This window comes from Scyliorhinus torazame, chromosome 20 (genome assembly GCF_047496885.1).
Source record: "Scyliorhinus torazame isolate Kashiwa2021f chromosome 20, sScyTor2.1, whole genome shotgun sequence".
NCBI lineage: Eukaryota > Metazoa > Chordata > Chondrichthyes > Carcharhiniformes > Scyliorhinidae > Scyliorhinus > Scyliorhinus torazame.
In genome coordinates, this window is record NC_092726.1 from 1,755,239 (window position 1) to 1,778,220 (window position 22,982).

The 22,982-nt window shown below is 48.4% G+C and overlaps 1 protein-coding gene across 1 annotated transcript; it reads left to right on the top strand.

Annotated features, from left to right (window-relative positions):
* The first annotated feature begins 17,845 nt into the window (after positions 1–17,845).
* Positions 17,846–20,861, top strand: LOC140396812 (zinc finger protein 703-A-like). Its single transcript, XM_072485565.1, has 2 exons — positions 17,846–18,295; positions 19,094–20,861. Exons 1-2 carry the CDS (start codon positions 18,089–18,091, stop codon positions 20,435–20,437), a joined length of 1,551 nt encoding a protein of 516 aa, XP_072341666.1. The 5' UTR covers positions 17,846–18,088; the 3' UTR covers positions 20,438–20,861.
* The last annotated feature ends 2,121 nt before the right edge of the window (positions 20,862–22,982 follow it).

Sequence of the window (22,982 nt, forward strand, 5' to 3'; positions counted from 1 at the left end):
AGTACTGACCCTCTGACAGTGCGGCACTGCCTGAGTACTGACCCTCTGACAGTGCGGCACTCCCTCAGTACTGACCCTCTGACAGTGCGGCACTCCCTCAGTACTGACCCTCTGACAGTGCAGCTCTCCCTCAGCACTGACCCTCCGACAGTGCGGCACTCCCTCAGTACTGACCCTCTGACAGTGTGGCACTCCCTCAGTACTGACCCTCTGACAGTGCGGCACTCCCTCAGTACTGACCCTCTGACAGTGCGGCACTCCCTCAGTACTGACCCTCTGACAGTGCAGCTCTCCCTCAGTACTGACCCTCTGACAGTGCGACACTGCCTGAGTACTGACCCTCTGACAGTGCGGCACTCCCTCAGTACTGACCCTCTGACAGTGCGGCACTCCCTCAGTACTGACCCTCTGACAGTGCGGCACTGCCTGAGTACTGACTCTCTGACAGTGCGGCACTCCCTCAGTACTGACCCTCTGACAGTGCGGCACTCCCTCAGTACTGACCCTCTGACAGTGCGGCACTCCCTCAGTACTGACCCTCTGACAGTGCGGCACTCCCTCAGCACTGACCCTCTGACAGTGCGGCACTCTCTCAGTACTGACCCTCTGACAGTGCAGCACTCCCTCAGCACTGACCCTCTGACAGTGTGGCACTCCCTCAGTACTGACCCTCTGACAGTGCAGCACTCCCTCAGTACTGACCCTCTGACAGTGCAGCTCTCCCTCAGCACTGACCCTCCGACAGTGCGGCACTCCCTCAGTACTGACCCTCTGACAGTGTGGCACTCCCTCAGTACTGACCCTCTGACAGTGCGGCACTCCCTCAGTACTGACCCTCTGACAGTGCGGCACTCCCTCAGTACTGACCCTCTGACAGTGCAGCTCTCCCTCAGTACTGACCCTCTGACAGTGCGACACTGCCTGAGTACTGACCCTCTGACAGTGCGGCACTCCCTCAGTACTGACCCTCTGACAGTGCGGCACTCCCTCAGTACTGACCCTCTGACAGTGCGGCACTGCCTGAGTACTGACTCTCTGACAGTGCGGCACTCCCTCAGTACTGACCCTCTGACAGTGCGGCACTCCCTCAGTACTGACCCTCTGACAGTGCGGCACTCCCTCAGTACTGACCCTCTGACAGTGCGGCACTCCCTCAGCACTGACCCTCTGACAGTGCGGCACTCTCTCAGTACTGACCCTCTGACAGTGCAGCACTCCCTCAGCACTGACCCTCTGACAGTGTGGCACTCCCTCAGTACTGACCCTCTGACAGTGCAGCACTCCCTCAGTACTGACCCTCTGACAGTGCAGCTCTCCCTCAGCACTGACCCTCTGACAGTGCGGCACTCCCTCAGTATTACACAGGACTGACAGTCGAGATTGTGCGCTATGGCCTCTGGAATTATCCTTGAACTTATTAGCTTCGAACTAAGAGTCCGGATTTCCATGCACTGAGGACGGACTGACACCTGATGATAGAATTCGGTTATGGTCTGACTGAAAAGTAGCAACTTTGGTGAATTGAAAAGAAGTGATACCAAACATGTCCTGGACGCGAGTAAAATGCTTGGTCCATGGTCACTTATTATTAAGAGGATAAGGCCGTAGAAATAGGAAGAGAATTGGGGTGTTCAGCCGCTGCCCCTGCTCCGCCTTTCAATAGGATCACGGCTGATACGACATTCCTCACGTCCACTCTCCTGCCCTTTCCCCTAACCCTTGATTCCTTTACTGATCCAGAATCGATCTCAGCCTTAAATATACACACAGACTCTGCCCCCAATCTCTCTGTAGCATGGTCCCAAAGACATCCAAGGAAATTCCCACTCATCTCAGTCTTAAGTTGGCACCCCTTTATTCTGACTCTGCCCTCTGGTCCTAGACTCTCCCATGAGGGAAAACATCCTCTCAGCATTTACCCTGTCAGCCCTTCAGAATCCCATTTGTTTCAATGACATCATCTCTCATTCATCTACATTCCAATGAGTAGACTCCCAACCTGTTTAACATTTGCTCATAAGACAATCCCTCCACACCAGAAATCATCCTAGTGAAACTTCTCTGAACTGCCTCCAGTATCTTTCCTTAAATAATGGGACCAAACCTGCTCCCAGTGCTCCAGATGTGGTTTCGCCAGTGCTCCCAGTACTCCAGATGTGGTCTCGCCAGTACCTTGTACAGATACAGGAAGACTTCCCGACTCTTAACTCCAATCCCCTTGAAATGAGGTCCAGAATTCCATTAGCCTTCCTGATGACCGGCTGCTCCTATGTACTCGCTTTCCGTGTTTCATGTACGGGTACCCCTGAGTACCTTTTTAAGCTCCAGCTTTCTGTAATTTTTCTGCATTTAGATAATACTGTTCTTTTGTTCTCCCTTCCAAAATGAGTAACTTCACATTTTCCCACACTATACTCCATTTTCCAACTTTTTGCCCATTAACTTAACCTTTCAATATCTCTTTACAAACTGTTTGAATCCCTCAACTTGTCTTTCCTCCTATTTTTGTGTTCCCTGCAAATTTGGCTTCAGTGCATTTACTTCCTTCCTCCTAGTCATGAATATAAATCGTAAACAGTTGCAATCCCAGCACTGATCCCTGTGGAACCCCACAGATCACCAACCTGAAAATGACCCCCTTATCCCCACTCGATGTTTCCGGTCCATTAGACAATTCTCTGTCCATGCCAATTTACTCCAACACTGTGGGCTCTTAACTTTTTGTGAGGTACCTTGTCGAGCAAACTCTGGACAGTGACCCGGGGCTGGGGTCGAACCCGTGTCCTCGGCGCCATGGGTCTGTGTGGAGTTTGCACATTCTCCCCGTGTCTGCGTGGGTTTCACCCCCACAACCCAAAGATGTGCAGGATAGGTGGATTGGCCACGCTAAGTTGCCCCTTAATTGAGAAAAAAATAATTGGGTACCCTAAATTTATTTTTTTAAATGACCAGGTGCAAGATAGCCCGCTCCCTGGTTGGCTCCCTGACATATTGCTCTTGGAAAATATCCCTAATGCACTCTTTGGTTGTCGTAGCTTTCTTACCAACTGGACTAACCCGAGCAACATGGAGATTAAAGTCACTGTAATTATTGCCCTATTTGTTTTACATGTTTATATTATTTGTTGATTTGCACCATTTCCTATGGTGTGGCTGCTCTTTGGGGGTCCATCTATACACTTCTCCTAACAATGTCTTCTTTCTCTTGCTGTTTTGTTCACCTCCACCCAAATAGACTACAAGTCTAGATCATCTCTCACAACCGTCCTCATTTCATCTCTTAACAGAGCTACCCCACCACCTTTTCCTTCCCTTCTGTTTTCCACAAGTCCCTAAATATTAAGTTCCCAGTTTTGGTCTTGTGGCCATGACTCCATAATGGCTGTGCGATCCTATCCATTTACCTAGATTTATCCGTCTGTTTGGCTACCTTATTCTGAATGCTTCATGTATTAAGATACAAACTCTTGGCAGCACGGTGTGTTGCTAACTTTGGTTGGCTCTTAATTCGTTACTCGTTGGGTCTTTACTGAATTTGCTCTGTTTCTATAACCTTTGCTCTAGAGTCGCCAGGTATCTTTATGATACCGTCATGAGGTTCAAGTTCAAGTGCTGATCAATACCTCAACACACCAATTAGTAAGATTCAAATCAAAGCACATTTATTATACACAGTAAATCATATCTCATGCATAAACTCTACTTACTAGACTATCTCTATCTCTAAAAGGCCTATACTTAGCTTCGGAACTGGCCCACCAGGTCAGGGGAACAAATGGCCTTTCATTCGATCTGAGTCTGCAGGATTCAAAAGCTGGTAGGGACTGGTAGCTAGGAGCGCCTATCTCGTAGCGAGCGTTAACTGGAGACTTACTTGGTGCGGCAGCGAGGCAGGTCACTCTCACGGGTTGATTCGAGTTGCTGAGTGACCCTGCCAAGAAGACCGATTTGAACTTGGGGGCTTTATTTTATAGTCCCCAGGGGCTTCGTGCCGTTCGGGGCGGACCCCGTATCTGGTTCCAAGTGATTGGACTACGTTCCAATCACTTGGATCGATTTCTCCAATACTGGAGCCGTTCCCTGATCGCTGGGCGGTCCCTGAGTGTCCGTTGGCCTTTGTCTTGGCTCCTGCTGGCGCCGAGGAGTCTGGCTTGGCCTTATTCACCTTACATGTTTCAATTGTTCCCAGGGATCGCTCATTACTATGCAGATGGCTGAGAGTTTTAGTGCTGTCTGGGCCTCTGCAAGTTCTAACACACAGGAAACTTTGCACCTGCTAGTTTTTCCTGGCTTGGCTGAATTTCCCTGCAGTCTTTGCAGATCTCCATTTTAAGTCGGGAAGTGGCCAACTCAGGTGGCTACAGGTGGCACAGTGGGTTAGCCCTGCTGCCTCACGGCACTGAGGTCCTAGGTTCGATCCCGGCTCTGGGTCACTGTCTGTGTGGAGTTTGCACATTCTCCCCGTGTCTGCGTGGGTTTCACCCCCACAACCCAAAGATGTGCAGGGTCGGTGGATTGGCCGCGCTAAATTGCCCCTTCATTGGAAAAATTGAATTGGGTATTCTAAATTTTTTAAAAAAGATACAAACTCTTTTGCCTTTTTGCCATTTTGAAACATCCTAACTTTTTTCTGTACTGTGGCCCTATTTGCCTCCCGCCCCCTGTCGACCATTTTTTTTGCATTTTACTGTTCTTTCTTTTATTACTGTTCTTGTTTCTCTTTCCCTTGTCACACTGTTTAGGTTCCCATCCCAGTGCCGTTCCGGTTTAAACCTTCCCCAACCACACTCACAAATACTCGCCCCAGGACATCAGTCCTTGTCCTGCCCAGATGTAACCCGTCCAGTTTGTACTGGTCCCACCTCCCCCAGAACCGGTCCCAATGCCCCAGGAATAGGAAACCCTCCCCCTCACACCATCTTTCCAACCACATCCAAAATGCCCTGCTATTTCTACTCTGACTGGGACGTGGCACTGGAAGTAATTCTGGGATCACTACCTTCGAGGTCCTACTTTTCAACTTACTTCCTAACTCCCTATATTCAGCTTTTAGGATCTCATCCCTCTTTTACCTATGTCGTTGGTACCGATGTGTACCACGACCACTGGCTGTTCACTCTCCCCCTCCAGAATGTCCTGTACCCGCTCTGAGACATTCTTGATCCGAGCACCAGGGAGGCAACATACCATCCTGGAGTCTCGTTTGTGGCCACAGAAACACTTATTGATTCCCCTTACAATTGGATCTATAACTATTGCATTCTCACACTTTATCGTCCTCTCATTCACTCTTTGTTAACAGAGGCAAAAGTCTATAAGATGAACTGAATGTTCTCCCAATTAGCTGGAATCAATCTACATTCAACCGTCTGATTTCTTCAGCAATATAGAATGATACAGCAGAGGGGAGGACAATTGAGCCAATGTGCCTGAGGCTGTTGAATTATCCTCAATTTATCTATTCTTTCCCCATGTCCTTGGAACATTTTCTCCTTCGAGTGTTTCTCCAATAATAGTTGGAAAGTTATCATTGAATCTGCTTCCACCATTCTTTCAGACAACTGGCTGTGTCAAAGGAAACCTTCTCATCTCTCCGCTGGCCCTTTGGGAAAATATTTGAAATCTGTGTCCCGTGTTTCCCGATTATCCTCTCGATGGGAACTGCTCATCCCTTTCCGGCCTATCAGAGGCTTTCTCAATTTTGAAGACTTCTCAAACCTTACCTCAACGTTATCAGCTGGAAGGAGAATGGGGCCAGCTCAGGAATGGCTGTGGATGGGTGGCGGAGTTAGCTGAATCAGGCACACACACTGGAGGCCTGTGAGAGAAGATACGTTTCCCTGTTTAAACATAAGGCCCAGCCCATATTTGAATTGTCAAGATGGGTTTGTGATGGGCGGATAGGATTTTCTGGTTAAACACTCAAACTGTTTGTAAAGTCTGGTGTGAGGGGACTGGGGGAGGGGGGGGATGCTGGGGGCAGGGGGGGGAGTGAGGTGAATTGGACAACTCTCTCAATAAACTAACACAAGTGCGATTGGCTGAATGGCCTCCTGTGTTCTAGAGTTTTACAAAAATATGTTAAAAATATAGGATAGCAAATGTTGTCCCCTTGTTCAAGAAGGGGAGTAGAGACAACCCCGGTAACTATAGACCAGTGAGCCTCACGTCTGTTGTGAGTGTAAGGGGAAAATTCGGGACAACGGATCAAGACTATGAATCATGGCTGACACTGTACCAGAAACAGGCAAAGGGTTAAATCAGATGGGTAGCACAGAAAGACCACACTTAAAAAGCACAGACACAGATCCTATCAGGACAATAAAGTATTCCCAATCAGTACAAAGCCTGCATTTAACACCTCGTTATCAAACCCGGAACATATCTCAACCGCCACCCAAAAGCCATCACCATTTAATCTAGTTAAAGGGAGCTCTATTGTGAACCTAAATAACTTAATCTAGTTAAAGGGAGCTCTATTGTGAACCTAAATAACTTAATCTAGTTAAAGGGAGCTCTATTGTGAACCTAAATAACTTAATCTAGTTAAAGGGAGCTCTATTGTGAACCTACATAACTTAATCTAGTTAAAGGGAGCTCTATTGTGAACCTAAATAAATCCTATTAAAATGCATGGTATTGACGTTAGAACCAGAAAGCCCGCCAAAACTTGTACGAAATCTGTGCTATATAAGATAAAGCCTTTCTGTATGTATTTTGAGTTCAGTGTGGACCGTGCTGTCTTTTAACTCCGGCCCGCTGTTCTCCCTGGAGCTTCAGACAATAAACCCTGTCTTGCGATTCAAACTTCTGACTCAGGCTGACTTTTTCCCTGCAACATGGGCAAAATCTTGGAAAGGTTTATAAGAGATAGGATGTATAATCATCTGGAAAGGAATAATTTGATTAGAGATAGTCAACACGGTTTTGTGAAGGGTAGGTCGTGCCTCACAAACCTTATTGAGTTCTTTGAGAAGGTGACCAAACAGGTGGATGAGGGTAAAGCAGTTGATGTGGTGTATATGGATTTCAGTAAAGCGTTTAATAAGGTTCCCCATGGTAGGGTACTGCAGAAAATACGGAGGCATGGGATTCAGGGAGATTTAGCAGTTTGGATCAGAAATTGGCTAGCTGGAAGAAGACAAAGCGTGGTGGTTGATGGGAAATATTCAGACTGGAGTCCAGTTACTCGTGGTGTACCACAAGGATCTGTTTTGGGGCCACTGCTGTTTGTCATTTTTATAAATGACCTGGAGGATGGTGTAGAAGGATGGGTGAGTAAATTTGCAGATGACACTAAAGTCGGTGGAGTTGTGGACAGTGCGGAAGGATGTTACAAGTTACAGAGGGACATAGATAAGCTGCAGCGCTGGGCTGAGAGGTGGAAAATGGAGTTTAATGCAGAAAAGTGTGAGGTGATTCATTTTGGAAGGAATAACAGGAAGACAGAGTACTGGGCTAATGTTAAGATTCTTGGCAGTGTGGATGAGCAGAGCGATCTCGGTGTCCATGTACATAGATCCCTGAGAGTTGCCAACCAGGTTGAGAGGGTTGTTAAGAAGGCGTACGGTGTGTTAGCTTTTATTGGTAGAGGGATTGAGTTTCGGAGCCATGAGGTCATGTTGCAGCTGTACAGAACTCTGGTACGGCCGCATTTGGAGTATTGCGTGCAATTCTGGTCGCCGCATTATAGTAAGGATGTGGAAGCATTGGAAAGGGTGCAGAGGAGATTTACCAGAATGTTGCCTGGTATGGAGGGAAGATCTTATGAGGAAAGGCAAGGCTGAGAGACTTGAGGCTGTTTTTGCTAGAGAGAAGAAGGTTAAGAGGTGACTTAATTGAGGCATACAAGATGATCAGAGGATTAGATAGGGTGGACAGTGAGAGCATTTTTCCTCGGATGGTGATGCCTAGCACGAGGGGACATACCTTTAAATTGAAGGGAGATAGATATAGGACAGATGTTAGAGGTAGGTTCTTTACTCAGAGAGTAGTAAGGGCGTGGAATGCCCTGCCTGCAACAGTAGTGGACTCGCCAACACTAAGGGCATTCAAATGGTCATTGGATAGACATATGGACGATAAGGGAATAGTGTAGATGGGCTTTAGAGTGGTTTCACAGGTCGGCGCAACATCGAGGGCCGAAGGGCCTGTACTGCGCTGTAATGTTCTATCTTCTAAAATGTCTCGGTTGAAGCTTTATTTAGTCAGGAATCCCAAATAGAATGTAGGGCAAGGCTGCAAATGCAATTTCATCTTATGTCCAAAGCACAAGGTACATTTTGGGTGGGATTTTCCGTTCTGCAGTTTAAGTTTTCTTGCCAGCGGATAATTGGGACCAGTCCCCACTGGCACTCGGAACATCGCCCAGGTGCTATTCCCATTCCTCTGCCATGCAAATCTATGCATGGTGGCCGGCCACTTTCCCTGCCCTTCTCTGTCTTGGGCTGCCATTTTAAACAGGCGGCCCGATCCCAGCATCCAGTGGCAGACCCCCCCCCGTCACTCCACACCACAAATATTGACCCCCCCCCTCCTGCTGACAAGGAGAGGCACCCCTAACCCCTCAGCAAAGAGGAGCTTCCTTCCCCCCCACCATGGGAATAAGAGTTCACCCCCATACCATACACGCATGAGGGTGACCTGCCCCCTCCACCCGAACCCCTCAGCACCCCCTCCCCTCATCAACCCCTATTGATTCTAACTGCAATGTTTTAAGCACTCTTGTTATGATTGACAGGTCCTCGCCCTATCAAAGCGGGTAAGTGGTTTCAATTCCATTTCTGGATCTGCAAAAAGCACTTAGCATTGTTGGTGTGGTAAGGAGCTGTCAATCATAACAAGAGTGTTTATAAACATTGTGGTCAGGAGATGTCTTCAAGCGTGAAGGGAAAGATAAATAAACAAACCTTCTGCAGCTGTGCTGAAACTATTAAACTGTCAATCAAAGGCTAGTGAAAGGTACCGACTGAAATTGAATGAATACTTACCATTTCAAAGGATCTCGGGATTTGGGGCTTTTGGAATGCTGTGGGCTTCCTAGGAAGCCTCTGACACTTTAACAAAGGTCCACTTTTACAATCATTGGGCTGAGGGAGCAGATGTGAGGAAAAGGAAAGTCCTCTTGACTGGAATCTTCAGTGAACTGTCTGATGTGCTCTGCACCAATCAGACAGAGCGGTTCAGAGTGAGGAGGCCACTTCAGTGTTTAAACAAACAGACCAGGATGAGGAATTTGAAGAGAGTGCTGCCTGAGGTCACCAAGGCAAGAGTGCTCTTCAGGTTTCCCAGCGCTGGAAGGAGCTGGTCAGGCACTGGACCCCCAACCTGGGGAGGATCCAGGGGTCCCACAACCTGAGCACCCCCTCCCTCTGCAGCATAGCAGCGGCTGAGGGGCAGCGGGGGCAATACACTGCAATGGGCTCAGCTCATTGACCCCCCCTTGGGGTCTATCGCACCAAGACAACGCTTGTCAATACTTAATAATACTAATAATCTTTATTGTCACAAGTAACATTAACACTGCAATGAAGTTACTGTGAAAGCCCCTAGTCGCCACATTCCGGCGCCTGTTCAGGGACACAGAGGGAGAATTCAGAATGTCCAATTCACCTAACAGCGCGTCTTTCGGGACTTGCGGGAGGAAACCGGAGCACCCGGAGGAAACCAAGCTCGCCCGATGGAAGTAACGGAGGGGATGGAGGGGTGGGCGGAGATTTGGGCTTGCGGTCCATTCATGATATTAAAATTCATACTAAGCCGCTGTTTGCATCCCCCCACCCCCCATGTGGGGTGGGAAGGCTGCTATGGCAACTGCGAAGACTGGGGACGGGTCTAGCGCCAGGCACTGGATTCTCTGCCAGATCGAGATTGCCGAAGTTAGCGATGGGGAACAGCGAATCCAGGCCTTTGCTTCTGTCTTTCTCTCCCCACTGGCTAACTATCGACAATCAGATCATAGATTTGTTGCTTATATTAACCCTGAGAGAGTTAGGGATGTTTTAAAACACTGCAAACTACTTGATGAGGCCACCGCACCATATTGATTTGTTATCAGCTCCAAACCCAGGGTTGATAAGTAAATACAAGATGTTAAATATCATACGTGGGCATATTCAGAGTTATTAGGGTTATCGGGAGCAATATGTGTCCATTATAAAACCCATAGCCTCAGAAAATAAACAAAAAGAGAAATCGCTCAAAAAACAGGCGCTGGCGCAGAAGAAAGGAGGCCGGGAGACAGAGAGGCCGGTCCGCCGATCGGTGGGCCCCGAACGCGGGCCAGGAGACATCGGAGGCCCCTCCCGGGGTCAGATCCCCCTTCCCAACCGCAGGCCGCCACCCGACCCCTTAACGCTGAGTTCCCACTGGCTGAGAGCAGGTGTGGACGGCGCTGGAGGGTCTCTGCGTTTCCACGACGGCGACCCATCCCGGCATCTCGGGCCGGCCAGGTAGAGCGGACGCGATTTGTGCCGCACCAACCACGCCGGCGCCAATGGCGCCGATTCTCCGCTCTGCAGAGAATCAGGTGCCGGCGTCGGGGCGGCGGGGTGTGATTCGCGCCGGTCACGGGGATTTTCTGGCCCCGCACCGGGCTGAGAGAATCCCGCCCAGGGAATCTCAAGGGCTGGAGAATTCCGGCCATTCTACAGAACAAAGGATAGAATGATTATCAATTTACAATCGAGACTGATTCGTGTTGCACATCCCCCATTCAATTACCCCCCACTCCCTTCAACATAAATACTGCGCCATGCCACAGAAATGTCACTGCATTCTTACATTTAACCCAATATGGTCTTGCTCTCTGTGTGACCTCTTTGGGGCAGCACAGTAGCACAGTGGCTAGCACTGTTGCTTCACAGCTCCAGGGTCCTGGGGTCGATTCCCGACTTGAGTCACTGTCTGTGCGGAGTCTACATGTTCTCCCCGTGTCTGCGTGGGTTTCCTCCGGGTGCTCCGGTTTCCTCCCACAAGTCCCGAAAGACGTGCTTGTTAGGTGAATTGGACATTCTGAATTCTCCCTCTGTGTCCCCGAACAGGCGCCGGAATGTGGCGACTAGGGGCTTTTCACAGTAACTTCATTGCAGTGTTAATGTAAGCCTACTTGTGACAATAATAAAGATGAATATTATTTTCCTTCATCATAGCTTCATAACCGACTACAGATAAGCTAAGAGATGTCAGATTTGTGGGGATAAATGTTTGGCGGCTCCCTCTGATGAAGTCTCTTTAAGCAATGACAACTTAAATAGTATTCATGTTGTATGCATTGCGGGTCAATGTTGTAGATAGATAGATATATAAATTCTGGACTGGAGGTGATGACTGTGGCCTTTTACATGTAGAATGGTTGAGGAGGAGGGCAGCTTGCAGCTGGGTAACTATTCTGTTTGAGTGAGCACCGGGAATATATTTCAACTTATCCAATCCCTTTACTGACCTCAGGAAGTCTCAAAAAGATTTACAGCCAATGAAACACGTTTTGGAGTCTAGTCACTGTTGTCATGTAGGAGAGACAGCAGCCAATTTGTGCACAGTAAGCTCCCACAATCTGATCATCTGACACAGGGATGGTGTTTGAGGTGTAACACTGGCTGGGTCATGGGGAGAACTCCCTCACTTCTTTTCCAAATGGTTCCATGAGATCTTTTTTTGTGTCCGGCTGAGAGAGCAAACGTGGTTTGACGTGTCCTGGGGAAGATGGGACGTGTGACATTGCAGTGCCCCCTCCGCCTGGGATTGTGCTGAAGTCCCTGGAGTAGGATTTAACCTTGGCCACCTTCTGACTCAGTGGGCGAGAGTGCTGCTGACTAAAGCACGGCTGACAAATCAAAAGTGTCGTCTCCAATTGATCAGCCAACAGCGAGAGTGTAAAGTGGGCAGGCTTTCTCCTGACACAACATTGGGGCTGACAGGCCCAGCCTCACTGCCAGATCCACATCCAAAGGCCATGCAAATGGGATTATTTTGCACAGTCATTGATGTCCCCCTTGCTGAATGCCTCCATTCACAGGGCCTCTCTTTTTGTGTGAGTGTATATATGCGAGCTCAGATTGCATCAGTCTTGCAGGCAGCTGACAAAAGCCTCACAATTAACCTGCACTGACAATCTCAACAAACAAATTGATTGATTGCCGTTGGGAAAGTGGCTTCAGAGGTGAAACATGTGACATTGGAATACTTCTCCCCATTGGTCTGGAGCCAGTCTGCTCTCTTTCCCATAAAGCATTGGCCAGCACAGCCGAGCTCTGTGAACTTTGAGAGCTGCACAAAAGATTACAAGCTGTTGGAAAAACGCTGTCCCTGGAAGAGCGATCATTAAACTGGCAGTTCTCGTCGCCAGGTCAGGCACACACATTCGGAAAGTGAATCTCAATAAATGCTGGTGCGGCGTTCTGCGATGCAGCAACACATCAATCTGTTACTGCATTCAGTCGATCTCGCAACACTGGCAAAGTTTACATTTATTGCCCATTCGTCTGAGCCCCTTGAGAAGATGGTGGTGGGCTCCCTTCTTCAAATGCAATCTGTGCAGTGCAGATACACCCCTCTCCTACAGTGCTCTTAGATCAGGAGATCCCAGATTCTGAGACAGCGGCACTGAAGGGACACGATATAGTTGCAGGTCAGGTGCGAGTGCCTTGGAGGTGGGTGGTGACATGTGCACTTGCTACCTTTAATAATTATTATTATTGTCACCAGTAGGCTTACACTAACACTGCAATGAAGTTACTGTGAAAATCCCCTAGTCACCACATTCCGGCGCCTGTTCGGGGACACAGAGGGAGAATTCAGAATGTCCAATTCACCTAACAGCACGTCTTTCAGGACATGTGGGAGGAAACCCACGCAGACACGGGGAGAACGTGCAGACTCCACACAGTGAGCCAAGTCGGGAATCGAACCCGGGTCCCTGGCGCTGTGAAGCAACACTGCTAAGCACTGTGGCACTGTGCCACCCAGGGTTGGGTTTGGGAGGTGCTGTCGAAGAACCTTGGCGAGTTGCTGTGGGTTTCTCGTGTCAATGGTATATACTGCAGCCACAGTGATTCGTGGAGTAAATGTTTCCGAGAACAGCAGATGGGGTACTGATCAAGCCAGCTTCTTTTTGTCTTGGGTATTGTCAGGGTTTCTTTGTCACCCCATTAATGGCCATGCCTCTCCTTGTATGGGCCCTAAGCTCTAGACGTTGTTCCATAAGTATCCCTGGCTCTTCAAACTTGCTTTCCAGGTTTAAGAAACACTCTTGCATTTGATCACTCATCCCGATGTCTCCTTTCGCATCGATCCTGTGAAATGCTGTGGCATCTTTTCCTTTCCTCAAATAAAAGCAAGTCGGTGTGGGTGTTCCTGGTGATTTGCTGAAATTGAGGATTCTTTAAAGGAAATGAGTATGAATAACAAATTCTGACAAGGTTATTATCCGGTACAATGAAGATCAAATTCTGCTGCGTGTTTGTAAATTGTGTTTGTGTGCGACAACATTCTGAGAGTTGCCATCCACACACAGTTCCAGTCACAATTTGGATACGAACTTCCTCCTGGGAAAGTCCCACTGGCGCCACCACTGGTAGGATGGTTTGTTTGCAGCGTGGAGTTCCCATTATGAATGTTGACACAAGAAGTGATAATAGTCATTTAAATATTAGGGTATGAATTTAAGACAGGATTGAGCTACATCTGCAAGTCCTGATTCTATTATCTCCTATTCTGGAACTCTTTCTACTACTTCTGAACACTAAACTCCACTCTGGGTCACTCCGGATTTTCTCAAATGGCAGCAAATTGAATGATTTGCCTTGTAAATTCAGCCAAGAATAAAAGATCCACAAACAGGTTAGATGTGGAGAGCTTAATATAGTTACAGTATTCAGTGAAGTTAATATTTTAATTTTCTAAATTTAATGTTGTTATGATTAGAGGAAGGGGGAAATGCATTCTCAACGACTTGGGTGTAAGTCATTCAGGGGATGTGGGCATCGCTGGTTAGGTTGGCATTTATTGCCCATTCTTAATTGCCCTTGAGAAAATGGTGGTGAGCCGCCTTCCTGAACCGCTGCAGTCCCTGTTGTGTAGGTACACCCACTGTGCTGTTGGGGGGGGGGAGTTCCAGGGTTTTTTTAAATATAAATTTAGAGTACCCAATTCATTTTTTTCCAATTAAGGGGCAATTTAGCGTGGCCAATCCACCTACCCTGCACATCTTTGGGTTGTGGGGGCAAAACACACGCAGACACGGGGAGAATGTGCAAACTCCACACGGACAGTGACCCAGAGCTGGGATCGAACCTAGGACCCTGGCGTGAGGCAGCAGTGCGAGCCCACCGTGCTGCAGAGAGTTCCAGGATGTTGCCGCAGCGACAGTAAAGGAACGGCCGATATATTTCCCAGTCAGGGTGGTGGGTGACTTGGAGGGGAACCTCCAGGTGGTGGGGTTCCCAGGTGTCTGCTGCTCTTGTCCTTCGAGATAGTCGGGGTCGCAGGTTTGAAAGGTGCCGTTGAAAGAAGTCTTATTGCGTACAACAACGACGATACACATTGCGTGCTGGTGTTGGAGGGAGTGGATTTTTAAGGTGGTGGATGGTGTCCCAAACAAGTTGGTCGCTTTGTCCTGAATTGTGTCAAGGTTCTTGAGTGTTGTTGGAGCTGCACACATCCACACAGGAATGAATTAGTCCCAGCACAGGAATAATTTCAGCCACACACTGAGAAATGGAATGTTCTCTGAAAGTTATCAAAAGTGCTTCCAGTTGACTGGAAGCATAGTTAGCTGCTGATCTAAAATGTTAGTTTTGTAGACTGACTGACAGCTTTATTTCAGAATCTGTTTTTCCAACAGCATCCATCAAATCTCTATCGCAATGTGACACACTCGCGACACTTGCATGAACATTCTGCCATTGAAACGTATCCGTCAGCCTCCATTAGGAGGCCGGAGTCTTTGTTGGAATCTGAAATCAGTGACTGCAGAGACTGGGAGGAACACGTAGCACAATGTGACTGTGTACTGGAGCAAGGCTCCAGAGAATGATTTATGTGTCTATTTTAAAAAGCTCAGGAATACTTAAGAGGGGGAAATAGAAAGATTGTCACGGTTTTCGTGACTAATGGTATTTAATGTGCCTAGCTTCAATTGAAGAAAAGCAAACTGTTGGGAGATTTTAGTTTGATACTGGGGGGGAGATCAGTTTCATATATCTCTTGCTTCAGTGACTTGTCCCCTAGTCTCTGACAGATTGGAAACCTTACAATGTGACATTTCCTTTTGATTACCTTACTGTTTTTTACTTTCATTCTCCACGCCCCCCCCATCCTAAGTTCGAAGAACTGTAATTCCAAGGTGTTTATAAATGCTTGAACAGACATAGATGCTCAAACACACACACAGATATACACACACACAGATATATACACACACACAGATATATACACACACACAGATATACACACACAGATACACACACACACAGATATACACACAGATATACACACACACACACAGATATATACACACACACAGATATACACACACACACACACAGATATATACACACACACAGATATACACACACAGATACACACACACACAGATATACACACACACACAGATATACACACACAGATATACACACACACACAGATATATACACACACACAGATATACACACACACACACACAGATATACACACACAGATATACACACACACACAGATATACACACACACACACACAGATACACACACACACAGATATACACACACACAGATACACACACACACACACAGATATACATACACACAGATATACACACACACAGATATACACACACACACACAGATATACACACAGATACACACACACACAGATATACACACACACAGATACACACACACACACAGATATACATACACACAGATATACACACACACAGATATACACACACACAGATATATACACACACACACACAGATATACACACACACAGATATACACACACACAGATATATATACACACACACAGATATACACACACACACAGATATACACACACACACACAGATATACACACACACAGATATACACACACACAGATATACACACACAGATATACACACACACAGATATACACACACACACACACAGATATACACACACACAGATATACACACACAGATATATACACACACACAGATATACACACACACAGATATACACACACACACACAGATATACACACACAGATATACACACACAGATATATACACACACACACACACATATATACACACACATATATACACACAGATATACACACACACAGATATACACACATACAGATACACACACACACAGATATACATACACACAGATATACACACACAGATATACACACACAGATATACACACACAGATATACACACAGATAGGCACACAGATATACACACCAGATACACACAGATAGACACACACATATACACACACATATACACACACAGATATACACACACAGATATACATACACACAGATATACACACACACACACAGATATACACACACAGATACGTGCAGATATACACACACAGATATACACACAGATATACGCACACACACAGATACACGCAGATATACTCACACAGATATATATACACACACATATACACACACACAGAAATACACACACAGATATACACACCAGATATACACACCAGATATACACACACAGATACACATACACAGATATACACACACACAGATGTACACACACAGATATGCAGACCAGATATACACACATATACACACACACAGAAATACACACGCAGATATACACACACACAGATGTACACACACAGATATGCAGACCAGATATACACACACACAGATAGGCACACAGATATACACACGCAGATATACACACACACAGATGTACACACACAGATATGCAGACCAGATATACACACATATACACACACACAGAAATACACACACACAGATATACACACACACAGATGTACACACACAGATATGCAGACCAGATATACACACACAGATACACACACAGGTACACAGATGCACACACTAGATAAATACAGATGTACACACAGACATACGCACACAGATACATACAGATATACACAGATGTACACACAGATATACACACACACCCAAACAGAAATACACACACAAGTGCACAGACAGATACACACACACAAATACATTCTCACAGATAAGCACACATCAGAATGACATTCACCCAGATACAGAATCTCTCACACACAACAGCACACAATCAGTGACCCCCCAAACTCATGCAGACAGGGACACACAATGGCGCACATGCTCATGTCCACATATATACACAGATACGCAAAGATGCACTCTGACAGTGATGCATACCCATATATCTTGTCACACATATACCCACAGGCACACACATTGACACACACACACAGTGACACACACACACACACATGAACACATACAGACCACAGGCTTGATGAAACTGATTTGAACAGATGACTGGGATCAGGAGGAAATCTCTGTGGTGATTCCATGTCAGTTCTCCATGAATGACAAAACCCCAGTCAGTTGTCCCCGGGAACTGAGAAAGGACTGGCATTGACTGGGCTAATTCACAGCCAGGCACAATTTGAATCCCCTACATTTTGTGGATTAAACCCTAGCTGTCTGCAATTGTCTCTCTCTCTCTGTATTCCTCTGTCTGTTTCTCTCTCTGACTCTCTCTCCTGAAGGATATCAAACGCCCTCTGAAGTCTTGTTCTCATGCTGTAGCTTTAAATATCCGGAGCTGAGCTGGGTGACAGGGAAGGAGGCGGGTTCTTGGCAGTCAGATGTTGCATTCAGACTGGAGCCTCTCTCTCCCACAAGCTATGAGCTGTTGTGGATTGCTGATTGGGAGCAGAGACTTGTTCAGGGTGTGCCCCAGTTGTGGGACTGCGTGTTTCGGAGCTGTGGAGCCAGGATCGGGGAGAATGCTGCTGGGATCGAGCGAGGGGAAAGCTGTGGCCATGGAGTGAAAGGAAGCTCACCCCCCACAGCCCTCTCTCCTCCTGTGTGTGCGGGACATGAGCCAAGCTCTCTGCGGGTCTCAGGAGAAGAGAGAGAGCTCAGAGAGAGAGAAGCTAGCCCTGCTGATCCTACCACCCTGCGACCCAGCCAGACAGGCCAAGCGGATCCCCATCAAGATCCTTAAGATGCTGAGCGCCCACACAGGACACATCCTTCACCCGGAATACCTGCAGCCCATCTCCACCCCGCTCAGCCCCATCGAAGTAAGTAAGAAAGTGAAGCTGTGCAACGCCCAGAGAGGGGGGAGAGAGTGAGTCACCCTGCCCTGGCTGCAAGCTCCAAACTCTGGCATCACTGCAGAGAGTCCGGGCAATGTCGCTGCTGAATGCTGCAGCCTGTGCTCTGGGGGACAGGGGCAGAAAGTTCATGTGCTTCATGCCAGAGTTTGTTCCCTGTCTTTGTGAGGGGGGAGGGAGGGAGAGCTGCTGCCACATTCCCAGGGAAAAGCCTCCTTCCAGCAGTTGGGATGCAGACGCTTGGTTTTCCCCCTGCAGCCTGAGCTCTGCTGTGTTCTCTGTGCTAACCCCCAAACTGCTCACACTCCCCAGCCAGAGCTGCCCAATCTCTCCACACAGCAGCTCCATTTCTCCCAGAGCCCAGCTCCTGGGAGGGAACCTCTTCACCTGTCTTCCCAATCTGTGGACGTGTAGAATTGGAGCAGGGAGACAGGCCATTCGGCCCGACTGCCCAATGCTAGCATTCCAGTCCCACCCCAGCCTCCTCCCACTGCCTCTCTCTCACCCCATCACCATTCGCTTCCTCCTTTTGTGCCTTTATTGAGCTCATTAATTCACCTCAACCACTCCCTGTGGGAGTCCGTTCCACATTCTTCCCGCATATCCCTGACTAAAGGAAGTTTCTCCTGAATTCCCCGTCAGATTTAATAGTGATTCCCTTATATTGGTGTTTTCGAGCTGAAAAACATACTCTGCTTTCATCTGTGTTTTCCTTCACCCTCCGATCATCCATCTCTCTCTCTCTCTTTAATTCTTGTTTTCTAGTTGGATGCCAAGAAAAGCCCACTGGCTCTGTTAGCCCAGACCTGTTCTCAGATTGGCAAACCTGACCCTCAGCCTTCATCCAAGCTCAGCTCGGCAGTCACCTCCAGCGAGAAGGAATCTTCCAGACCGCCGTCCTCCCTGAAACTGGGCGGCGAGTCTGCCGTCGAGGACAAGTCCAGCTTTAAACCTTACTCCAAATCGGGAGAGGGGAGGAAAGAGTGCGGGGAGAAGGCTGGCTTCCGAGTGCCGGGTGGATCCAGTCAAAGCTTCACGGCTCGCCCGCCCTCCTCCTCACCCGCTGTCAGCTCCCCGGCCCTGGGCGAGGGCAAGGCCGGCGACATGGATGACAAGAAGGAGCCCGAGGCGGCCAGGGCGTGCCCAGACCATTCACCTGCTAACCCGGGCCACGGCAGATCAGGCAGCGTCGCCAGTGAACCGAGCCAACACCGGGAGACGCCAACTATGACCAAGTGTGATGCTGCCAGCCCCAGCATGGTACCGGGACACGTGGCACCTGTTTCACCCTACAAGCCGGGGCACTCCGTCTACCCCTTGCCCCCGACCAGCATGGGATACCACGGGTCGATTGTTGGAGCCTACGCTGCTGCCTACCCCTCGCAGTTTGTCACCGGGATCGAGCCCAAGTCTGGCCTGGTGGGGAACCCATTGTCCGGAGCAGTGGGATGCCCGATGCCTGGCAAGTCCACCAACTCCAGCCCTCTGACCGGGGCCTCGCCGCCTGCGTACATGCAAGGACTGTGCCGGGATCCCTACTGCCTGGCCTACCACAATGCCCCTCACCTGGGAGGCAATGGGTGTTCCTCCTGCCTCCATGACCCCTCCTCCCTGAAGTCTGGATACCCCCTGGTCTACCCGTCTCACCCGCTGCACTCTTCGGTCCTGACCACCGGTGCTACAGCACCCCTGGGCGCACACCCCTTGTATACCTACGGCTTCATGCTCCACAGTGACCCGCTACCCCACATATGCAACTGGGTGTCGGCTGGCGGACCCTGCGACAAGCGTTTCTCCAGCTCCGAGGAACTCCTCAACCACCTACGTACGCACACCGCGCTCCCCGGAGCCGACAAGCTGCTGGCTGCTTACCCGTCCCCAGCCTCCTGCAGTCTGCACCTCCAGCAAGGGCCCCCGGGGAGTCCCAATGGCCTTTCTCTCCGCAGCCCGCACACCCTGGCACTCAGCAGGTACCATCCCTACAGCAAGAGCCACCTGTCAGTGCCCACCAGCTCCGCCCTCACCATGTCGGCCGCCAGCCCATATTACTCTCCTTACACCCTCTATGGACAACGGCTGGCCCCTGCTTCAGCTCTGGGATATCAATGAGGGCCCGAGAGTTTGAAACATAACTTTGGGGGCAGCAGGTGGGATGGCACTGGGACTTATTTATTACCTGTGTACATTAACTTCAAACAGGGACTATAAGATCTTACAGACTCACCTCTTATCTCATGTAGAATGCAATGTATATACCAAACAGGTTTTTTTTGCAGCAAGTTTCTTTAAATGGTCTTATTTAAAAATATTTTTCCTTCTTTCTTTTTGTTTCCTGGGGAAGGGGGGAGTTGATATGCATGTTTTTTGGTAATCCCTCATTTCGCTCTCATTTGAGATTTTGCTTATTTTTAACCAATGGAGATGTAATATTTTTTTGTATTGTACTGCGAATGGGATGACACATATGATGGCAGGGCTATCCAAGAAATGGGAGGTCTTATTTTGTTATTAAATGAGAACCTAATTATATTTATATTCTGACGGCTCCTTCTCATGAATTCTTCAAACCTACCCGCCCACCCACCCACCTACCCCGCCTCCTTCCCGGTACTCAGTGGCCCACTTGTCTCGTACGTCTGTGGGTTCAAACCCCACTCTGCACAGAATCCTGGGGGCTGAGGCAGTGCCACCAATGTCAGAGGGTGCCATAGGTTAGATGAAATGTCAAACCGCTGACCCGCCCACCCCGAATGGTATGTGAAAGATCCCACAACGTGATTGGAAGAAGATCAGGGGCGTTCTCCCTGGTGTCCAACCCTCATCATGGACAATCTCGTTAAGGTGATGTTTCTGGGAGCTTGCTGCCCATAAATTGGCTGCCGTGGTTCTGACATCAGAGCGGTGACGAGCATTTCATTGGTTGTGGGGCGCTTTGGGAATGCCTGACCTTGTGAAAGGTGCAGAAACGCAAGGCTCCCGGTCCTATCCTTCCTGATTACCACCTGCAAGAAGTCTGGTGGATCCCGTGGAGGGGTGTGCCCTGGATCCCAATTGAATGAGTTAACTTGAATTTCAGTGAAAAACCCTGACAAATCTGAAGTAGGATGGGACAAACTGTGTCTTTGCTGAGGGGGGGGGCGAGGGCAGGGTCTGAGAGGAGATGGCGTTTAAGCTGCACAGGAAGTGGAAGGAGGTAATGAAGGGAATTTCAACTCAGACAAGACATCTTGTTAAAAATAAAGAGGCCACATATCACTTTAAGAATCTAAATCTGTTAAAGGAGCAAAGGGATCTGGGAGTACAAATACACAAATCACTAAAATGGGCGACACAGATTAATAAAACCATTTTTAAAAAACAGGAAGTGGGGTTTATTTCGAGAGGGATAGAATCGAGACTTAGACCAATTTAGGAATATTGGTTGCCAGATTCTGCGAATATATAGAGGTACTGGATAAGTTTGCAATATGAAACTTGTAAGGTTCCACCTCAAATGTGAGGCAAAACGTTTCAGGGAGAAAACAAAATGAACTGATTGTGTGGGTCTCTTGAAAGAAGCAGAGGGGCAACTTTCAGAGGTCTTTAAAATGACAAAACGGCTTTGATGGAGAGGAGGCAGAGAGAATGGCTCCTCTGGTGGGGAAGAGCCATAAAAGTGGAGGCCATAAATAGAAGATAGTCACCAGTGAAGCCTGCAGGCAACTGAGGAGAAACCCATTTGTCCAGAGAGGGAGTGCTGAGAATGTGGGACGTTCCTGCCACACAGCTTGGTTGAGGTGAGCAATGCAGATGGATATAGGGGGAGGACTGATAGGCGCATGAAGGAGAATGGAACAGTGTTTGTTGCTGACGGACGGGCTGAGGAAGGTTGGTGGATAAATGCCAGAATGGACTGTTTGCGGCAGGTAGCCTGTTTGTGTGCTGCAGATTCTGTCTGATGTCCTTGAAGGAATAACTCTTGCCTGGGGAAAGCCATCCTCAAGATAAGGGCACCATCTAGTGGCCAGAAACCAAAGTGACGCAGCAGCAAACCTTTTTGAGAAGGATTGCATCTTGGGTGAACTGGCATCAAACAGAGTGGAAGGAGGGGTGAGGAAATGTGCCGAAAACAATTCTGAGATTTCAAATTCACAGCCAGGTGGGGTGACACACTGGTTAGCGCTGCTGCCTCACGGCACCAGGGACCCGGGTTCAATTCATTCCTCGGGACACTGTGGAGTTTGCACGTTCTCCCCGTGTCTGCGTGGGATTCCTCCGGGTGCTCCGGTTTCCTCCCAGAGTCTAAAGACGTGCAGGTATGTGGACTGGCTGTGACCAATTGCCAGTTAGTGTCAAGAGATTGGATGGGTTTACGGGGATTGGGCCGAGGAATGGTACTCTGTCAGAGGGCCGGTGCAGACTCGATGGGCTGAATGGCCCCCATTCCTGCACTGTCGGGATTCCTGGTGTTATCCCAACAGTGCCTCCCTCCCTGGGAGGTGGGTTATTCCTGATAATTTCAAAAAGAGCCCAGTACAATTCTTACTCCAAGAAAAATAACATCCTCTGCTGAATATTCCTGTTCAAAACAAAAGTGAGCCACTGAAACCAGTAGGAATGTGAAAATAGCTGGGAAGACTGAGGGAAGACATGCTTGTGAGCTGTGCATCTCCCA